The sequence below is a fragment of the Sardina pilchardus genome, chromosome 19, assembly GCF_963854185.1.
Source record: "Sardina pilchardus chromosome 19, fSarPil1.1, whole genome shotgun sequence".
NCBI lineage: Eukaryota > Metazoa > Chordata > Actinopteri > Clupeiformes > Clupeidae > Sardina > Sardina pilchardus.
Window position 1 is genome coordinate 25,465,001 of NC_085012.1, and position 8,710 is coordinate 25,473,710.

Sequence of the window (8,710 nt, forward strand, 5' to 3'; positions counted from 1 at the left end):
GTTGGGTTGGATCCTATGAGAGGATTAGAAGCTCGATGCTTTGAGGGAACTCAACATGGCAGAAGTCATCACTGATTCAGCACTTTCCTGGAAGAAATTTCATTTTGCAGCCACCACTCGTGCCATTACCACAGCAGCAGTGTTTGCTCTTTAATGCATATACTGGAGGGACCCGGCAGGGTATTAGCCTTATACCGGCAATCCAAGCCCATCAACAGCTCACTGTGTTGGAGTGGGGGAGGTGCATCACTGCAAAGAATTTGAGATCTTTGTGTGTGTGTGTGTGTGTGTGTGTGTGTGTGTGTGTGTGTGTGTGTTTCTGAGGTGAAGCTGAAGTGAATGTAAGTCTTTATGTCATAGTCTAAAACAGAACGTGTCAGTCAGATGCATGAGTCATGACTGAGAAAATTCATTCAGGTTGAAGATGAATCCATTCACTTTTTTTCAGAAGCACATGACCAAGGAACTATCCCAATATATATACATATCTTTAACCTGTAAAAGTAGCACGCATGAATTCGAATTCAAATTAGTCTAAGTTTATAATGTAAGTATCGAACTACACAGAAAAAACGAATATATGTATTTTTAAGTGATGCAGTCGAAGTAGTCCATGATTTCTATGCGCCACGACGGCGTATGGATAAGTGATGAATGAAGTTACTACTCAATCCGCGGATAAAACGCGATGATTGATTCGGAAAGTAATGGGTGACTGACGTGACCCCGGAGCCGCTGAATGAATATACTGTATCTTTATGCTACACTACTTTCTATTCCAGCTCCATTCCCCGCCATGTTAGCAAACTGCAGATTGCCCTCGTCAAGTCCACGCTGCAGGTGCTAGATCTTAGTGCGCCTGATCGCCAGGCGTCTCCTGACATCTATCTCCTTTGCGTGCTTTCTTCCATTTCCTCACGGAGTGCGTTTTCTGCTTACCTTTTACATTTTGCTGTTCTGCCGCCGTCTGAGGTGCCGGATCCCGCAGTCTGCCTTGCTTTGCAGTACCTCTTAAAGCAACATCCTACTTTTTTCACTATTTCATCGTGGTACATCGTTTCTGATGGATAAGACATTTCTGTCATGATTTTTTGTGGTTGCTATGCACCATGTCGTAGTATTATGGCAGTTATGGCAACTCTTAGGATTAGAGAATTATTGAAGGACCAACTACTGCCAGGAAGCAATAATTTGTATTAACTCTTTGTTGTTGAAGAGGCTAATAACGAACTGACCAGAGGAGCCTTTCTTCCCACCTCTTATACCCAGGGATGCAGAGAGAATGAGATAAACAAAATATAATTTTCACGAGTTTTGTTATCGAAGTTGGGTTCAAACAAGTGAAACAACACAGGCAGTGTTCTGGTAATGGATATACGACGGTCTTGTGGATTTTCCGTGAGAATGGATTGAAGAAGACTTGAGAGATTCCTTCTTTATGAATCTTTTCATCGTAAGATTGCAAACGTGGAGCGGTTAGAAAGGGCTGATGACGGACCGATTAAACCTTACAGTGCATCAAAAGCACCAAGGGGTATTGGAAACGTGTGGATGGAAATCAGGCAAATGTTTAGACCTGTTTTTGGTTTTGTATGAAACTGGTGATTAGTAGTTGCTGTCGTCTATGGGATTTGTATATTTATCAATCAACAATTGTACGAAAAATGGAAAATTTTCTCTGGGTTGTATGCCAGGCGATTGGTCTATGCATTTTTTAATCCTCAGATATATCGATAAATTCCACTTGAAGTATTCCTTTATCTAAATGGAATTAGTTCAGATCGAAGCCCCTTGTAAAAGGAACAGACATGGTACATGGGCATATTTTCCTTTACGGTAAGTCATTTCATTATTTTTTCATAGGCTACTTCATACTACAAATATTTCGAGGTGTAAGTTGCTCTCCGCTTCCCCTCGTCCACCTCGTAATGAGAAGAGCTTTGACTGATAAAATATCCAGGCAGCCACATTTGCAATGCCGAGCTCAATGCCCTTTTTAAATGACGTGTGGACCGTACTTTTAGTATTATCCATATTTTGCTGTTTCAGAAACCAACGTGTTTGGCAATATTTGCACTTTCAATAAAACCTAATGCGTAAGATATGGGTAACATGGACACTGACCAGGAAGCATGTGACAGATCTTCCAGTTATGAAACTTATTATTCGCCATCCTTATAGAGTGCTGATTTGGTGTAGTGAAGAGGTACATTTACATTCTCAAACCATCAGTGGGAAGCTTTGACCTGCGTACACTTTTCTTAAAATGATCTACTCAGAGCAGGCACTGATTAATTTTGTCACGCGAACTGATTGCTGGCAATTTGCAGCCTACACATGTCTGAACTGTTGAAGGAGTTTCAAAGAGAATAGGAAAATTATTACAGCTGGATGCATCATACTTGTTATGAGTGACAGAGAACTTTGAGTGAGCTGCTCTGTAGTGGCAGATTTCTTTAAGTTATATCTAGCACAGCATGTCCTGGTTATACATACAAGTGGAAGAAGTGGAAAGCATTTGGATCACTGTCTGTTCACATTGCACTGTGTCTTATTGCAGTTGCAAGTCTTCTAATACTTGGGTTGTCTGGGGCAACAAAGAAAGAAGCAGGTAATGGCTTTTTGTCACACAGAATCGTCACACATACACACACACACACACACACACACACACACACACACACACACACACACATATCCTCTCTCTCTCTCTCTCTCTCTCTCTCTCTCACACACACACACACACACACACACACACACACACATTGTATCCACGTTCTTGCTTGATATTCAACATGTTTAATGCTGTCTTCTCTAGTGAAAAACAACTCAGGAGTGCAGCCGGCAGGACAGTGTGGGACCTGGGTGAAGGAAGCAGAAGGGGGGCTGTTCACCTCTCCCAACTACCCCAGCAAATACCCCCCAGAGAGAGAGTGCATCTACATCATCGAAGGTGAGCGCCCATCACGGAGGTCATCCTCTACAGGGTCACTAAGAGAGAGCAGGGTGACCTGATGAATGCTTCATCCTCAAGGACCTCATTTGCAGTCCTACTGTACTGTAGCTGAACGAAGCATATCTCCTTTCAGAACAGAACAACATTTCAGCAGGGGAGTTTAGAGTGTTCTAACAAAACGTGCCATTCCACAACAATTCAACTCAACAATTTGAATTTGAATTCAATGAACCCAGAGCACTAAAGAGAGGGCTATCTATCTATCTATCTATCTATCTATCTATCTATCTATCTGGCTCTGAATGAACCCAGATATTCTTTAGAACATTCATTTTCCAACATTCCAGTCTCACATTGTTGTGACGGTATGGTTATGGTGATGGTTATGGCTATTTGGCAGACGCCTTTGTCCAAAGCGACATACAAATTAGCAATACAATAATTCATTTACAGTGAACAGTTTCAAAAAAAGTTGGTCAGACTACAGTAGGGAGAATAGCAATATAGTATCTGCTACATACATGTAGGGCCGTATGCTGTGTAGAGGTTTCTGAGATCTAAATTGCAACAGGTAGAGGCCCAGCATATTTTTCACGATAGTGGGACAGCTGTACCCAAGAACAGCAAAACACATCAGGGATACAAGTGGCCTGGCTCCCGTAATGATGGTTCTTTCATCCACTGTCACCCAGCACTCAATAAGCACGGACAGAGCATTGGGATTTCACCAGATGGAGATTAAATCACACTGAAAGTTGTGTTAATTTGTTTTGATATCTGTCATAACAGGGATTTAGTTACAGATGTGCACAGTTAAATGATGGTGCTTTCCACACCACACAATGAACAGCCAGGTTATTTTTTAAAGGGAACAGCCCCTGAATAGTGCCTGGCCAAACAACCATGTCTGTGGAAATATATATTCAGTATTTTCTGTAATAGTCTCCTACTGTAAAGTCACATGTTTTCTGGACTGAGATGTTGCTTTATAGACATAATATAATGAGACTGAATACAAATGTAATGCACAGATATCTAAACATTGTGAAACATAGCCCTGAAAACGGGGGAATGCGCAAAGTTACTGTAATATGCTGAATTGTTAATTGTTTATGTCAAGATATTCATTGCAGGTCTGTCATTGTTTTATGATGTTGATCGTTGAAACTGAAGAGGTTTTTTGTCCCTATCTTTATCAGGAAAAGAATAACCTTTTCGCAAATAGCTTGTATGCTATGTACTTTAACATCCATCTCAATGATACTAATGAGCATGGTTTGTGTTACATACAACTGCACTTACATTTTTTCCCCTTTGCTTGTTTTTGCTTTTTTTTGTAGCTCCCCCAAGACAATGTATTGATCTTTTCTTTGATGAAAAGTATTCAATAGAGCCTTCGTGGGAATGTAAATTTGACCATATTGAAGTACGAGATGGGCCATTTGGCTTTTCTCCAATAATTGGACGTTACTGCGGCCAGCAAAGCCCGTTGTATATCAGGTCCAGTGGCCGATACCTTTGGATAAAATTCGTGGCCGACGGTGAATTGGAAGCCATGGGATTCTCAGCGAGCTACAACTTCACCGCAGGTAACACATACGTTTTTATTCTCCCTTATCAATCTTAGTCATTGATTGCTGTCTTTAGGCTTCAGACACGCGCTTGTGCAGACTCATAATTTATTGTTGTTTTGTTAGGTTTATGGTGAAAGCCTCTCCCTGCCAAATCCTTAGACATACACATCATACATAACAGCATATGTCTAGCAGGCTTGGCTAGATGGATTTATATCCCATTCATCATGCTGTATTTCAGTCCAAAAACATCTTCCTTTGTTGTCTGTTCTTATATCCAATGGACTTCTGTAAAATCAGGTTATATGGATAAAAACAAGAGTTCAAATGACTAATCCATGTTCCTGTTTCTGAAATGTCATGATTCAGATGATGTAAAGTGGTGAAGTCTCGTTGAAGTTATTAAGCCAGTCATGTCTCTGGTTGTGTGCATTTGATGCCAGAGGGCGAGGTTTTTCGTGGTAATAGATTTTTACAGATCATTGTAACGAGTGTGAAGTTTACTGACATTGCAGAGACTAGCTAATCGGAATTGTTAAACACAGTCAGCCCAATTACGGTCCCATCCGAGGGCCTGCCATCCCTCATTTGCATGGTGTCCTGGCTGTTGTCCCATTGTGCGTGTGAGAGGACTCTATTCTCAACCATGATTTGAAATCGATTTCCTTCAGTGCATCCTGCCCTGACTCTGTCTAATGTCTCTATTAGCTTTCATAATATACAATGTAAATAGATGCTAATGAGACACCAATAATTACACGTGGAGATTCCCAATCCACACAAAATAATCGGCAAAACATGCTAATGCAAGCTGATGATCATTTTGTGTTAGCATGTGCATGTCAAGTGATGCTCTTGTTAGACTTGTGCTTTTGCAAATTTTTGAGAGATGTATGACACAAATTGATTAAAGTGATTAGAGAAAGAAAGTAAATTGCACTGAAGATCCCCGGGATATTAAAAGCTTCTGAGTATTGAGCGCTGGCAGATGTTCTGTGTTGACTGTGTATGTTGGAGCGCAACACAAGAAAGGGCTTGCGGATAGGCTGCCATTCTAGCGAACAGACATCAGAGTGGTCAAGGTCTAAGGTAGCTTGGACAAATGCAGAATCTTCGTGAGAGACTTCTGTCAAAGCTGGCGGAACCAGTGAGGAACTGCTCAGTATGTGCGGCCCACCCCTTCCATATTGAAACCCAAGTCTGGCGCTCTCTCTCTCTCTCTCTCTCTGAGTTGATAAGGAGTATCTGTGGCATGTGATTTGCATAATTAAGGAGATTAAAGTGCCGAATTCACTTGACTCGATGCTCCAAAAAATCTCGGGAAGGACGTCTGCTTTGGTGGAGGCACAGGGAAACACATGCCCGTGCAGATGGTGCAGCAGATGAATGAGAAACAGGGCCGTGGAAGAACATCAATTAGTCCAGATGAAGAGTACCTCCTAAACCTTCCACATCCTATCCACACCTTATATATAATTGGGTACTTCAGGCAGGTCTGGCTTGATGGATTGATGTTCTAGTCACCATTTTGCATTTCAGTGAAGAACAACAAAAAAAAAACAGGTCCTTATGGCATCCAGTCACAGGCATTCTGTTGCCTGCACTTGTCAGACATCGCAGTTCACAGACAGTCATCATAAAAATGCTCGCTGAGAGTGAATAAGGCAGTGCTGAGGGTGTGAGGTTAGTGTTCGTGTTGACGAGTGTGCATATTTCCTCAGAGTAATTTGCAGCCCCGATGGCAAATGAATCAGATGATGGAGAGAGACAGAGAGAGAGAGAGAAAGAGAGAGAGAAAGAGAAAGAGTTGGATAGCCGGATGCTGCTGAGATACATGAGTCATTTTTACAGTTGACTCAAGGTACCGCCACCAGCTTAATCTGTTTCCTGTTTAGTGCAGGCAAACAAATCAAAAGCCTCCTCGGTGACAGGAAATGTACCCTCCGAACTGTTGCCAGCACTTCTATGAATCAGCAGGTCACGTGACCCCCATCTCACCCACACCCCCTCTTCCTCCTCCTCCTCCTCCTCCTCCTCGTCCTCCTCCTCATAACGAAGGGCCGGTGAAAGGAGCGTCGGGGAGGGAAAAAAGGGCCCTCGGTCGTCGGCGGCGGCACTTGGAGTGAAATATGACTGGGCTGCCTGCGTAGCCACCAAGCGTCGTAAATCGGGCGTGTTGCCCGCGAGCGGTCGCGGCACTCGGCCCCTTGTTTGCTCACTGTTACTGCCCGCCTGTCATCAGCACCGCTGTCCCGCCCGCCGCACCCCGTCATGAATCTCTGGACGCGTGTGGCTATAAGCGGCAACAGGCCTTACGTAACAGAATGGGGCGGGCGTGTGGGTGTGCGTGTGTGTGTGTGTGTGTGTGTGTGTGTGTGTGTGTGTGTGTGTGTGTGTGTGTGAGTCGGGGGGGTGATGTGGTGCTGGACCCAGAGAGGTGAGGGACATGATGATGGTGACTGGCCTGTCACGCCGAGCCTTCCAGCGCTCACACCTGTCTCCTTACACCAGCACCTCTGCTCCCGATGCACTCGCTCCCCTCTCTCTCTCACACACACACACACACACACACACACACACACATACACACATACACACAAACATACACAGACCTACACACACAAACATACATACATTCACACACTTCCTCTCACATTCACACAGCTGCTTGCACCCACACTTCTACCAGCACACACATTGCCTTGCACACGCGCACAGACACACACAGACACACACACACACACACACACAAACACAACTTCTCTCTCTCTTTCTTTCTGTACTCACATACACTCTCTCCACTCCCACTGATAAAGTGGTGATCGGTGACAACATCTAACCAGGCTAAACAAAGGCGAAGAACAAGTGAAAAAAAGAGCACTACTTCTGTTCCCTTCACGCTGGCTTGCACTGTTGCCTGGCCGGCTGTTTGAGGGGCCATTCCTTTGTAAATAGACAGGGAAGTACAGGCATAGAGTCAGTGCGGGCCTGATGCAGTGGCCATTTAATAGTCTTGTTTCGTGGGGAGAGGAAAGTCTCCTGTGGCTGTTTCAGCTTCTCAACTGCTTTGGAGAATCAGGAGAATAAAAAACACTCCTGCAAAGACAGCTGGTGAGAGAGAGAGAGAGAGAGAGAGAGAGAGAGGGAGAGAGAGAGAGCTGAGGCTCTGTGAGAGTTGTTAACAAATACAGAGAATCACAGGGGATGCTGATGCTATCTAATGCTCAAGCACGGAAGTGTGGCGAATGGGACTCTGAAACCTCCTCTAGATTGTTTAAAAGGTCACTCAGTTCCACAGATCCACTAAGATATAGGTGTTCATTTGTAAGCTTGACTCACATAGCTAGATATTTACTAGAGGGGTGCAATGGATCATTGTCGATCTGGGATTCGTACGAACCGCCTCGGATGGTTTGGTATGCAGATGAACCACAAATTGGTTACAAAGTTTAAATACATTTGATTTTTTTTAGCCTATAGTTGAAATACAGTGCTACTGCCACACAACTGGAGTTGTAATGAAAAGAGAAAGAGAGTTCACGTGTTACAGTAAAAGCAGTTTACAGTCACTCTCATGGCGATATTACCGGAGAACTGCAGTGAAATTGGATTCATGTTTACTGTAATAGCCTATTCAGTGCAGCGCTAGGCTATTTGATTTGGACTTTTTGTAGGTTTGGACATGACAAAGCATTCCATCTTACAGTAATTGCGGTATATGGTCGAGTTCATGGAGTCATGGAATGAGTGTTACTGTAAGGACAACAAACGTAATCATCCCTATTGAGTGTTACTGTAAGGACAACAAACGTAATCATCCCTATTGTTTTTCATCTGAAAACAGCCTCACAATATCAGCCACTACATTCTGTGTAAGGATCCGTCTGCAAATTACACATCTCATAATACTTTAATGTCGAACACAAACTTACAAACCAAATGTGGGCGAATGGAATTATAGCTTTAGCTGTATTTGTATGCAGAAGCTGCCATGCGTTTTGTTCAAAGGGCTTCAAAGGAGTATGAACTTTAGTCACAAAGTGTTGAATCCCTGCATGACTAGGTCAGAGCAAACACCTGCCACATTCGGTGCCAAGAGATAGTTTTACAAGTAGCCATCAAATGGAGTGTTTTTGTGGAACACTAGGCATACTGATTATGATAGTGGAGCATGTGAAAC

General features: G+C 43.3%; 1 protein-coding gene across 1 annotated transcript in view; it reads left to right on the forward strand.

Annotated features, from left to right (window-relative positions):
- The first annotated feature begins 1,677 nt into the window (after positions 1-1,677).
- Positions 1,678-8,710, forward strand: part of neto1l (neuropilin (NRP) and tolloid (TLL)-like 1, like) — a 76,076-nt gene continuing 69,043 nt past the window's right edge. The window contains exons 1-4 of the mRNA XM_062521194.1: positions 1,678-1,836; positions 2,561-2,611; positions 2,819-2,953; positions 4,297-4,545. Of these exons, the coding sequence (XP_062377178.1) occupies positions 1,809-1,836; positions 2,561-2,611; positions 2,819-2,953; positions 4,297-4,545 (463 nt within the window). The 5' untranslated portion in view covers positions 1,678-1,808. The remainder of the gene's footprint in view (positions 1,837-2,560; positions 2,612-2,818; positions 2,954-4,296; positions 4,546-8,710) is intronic.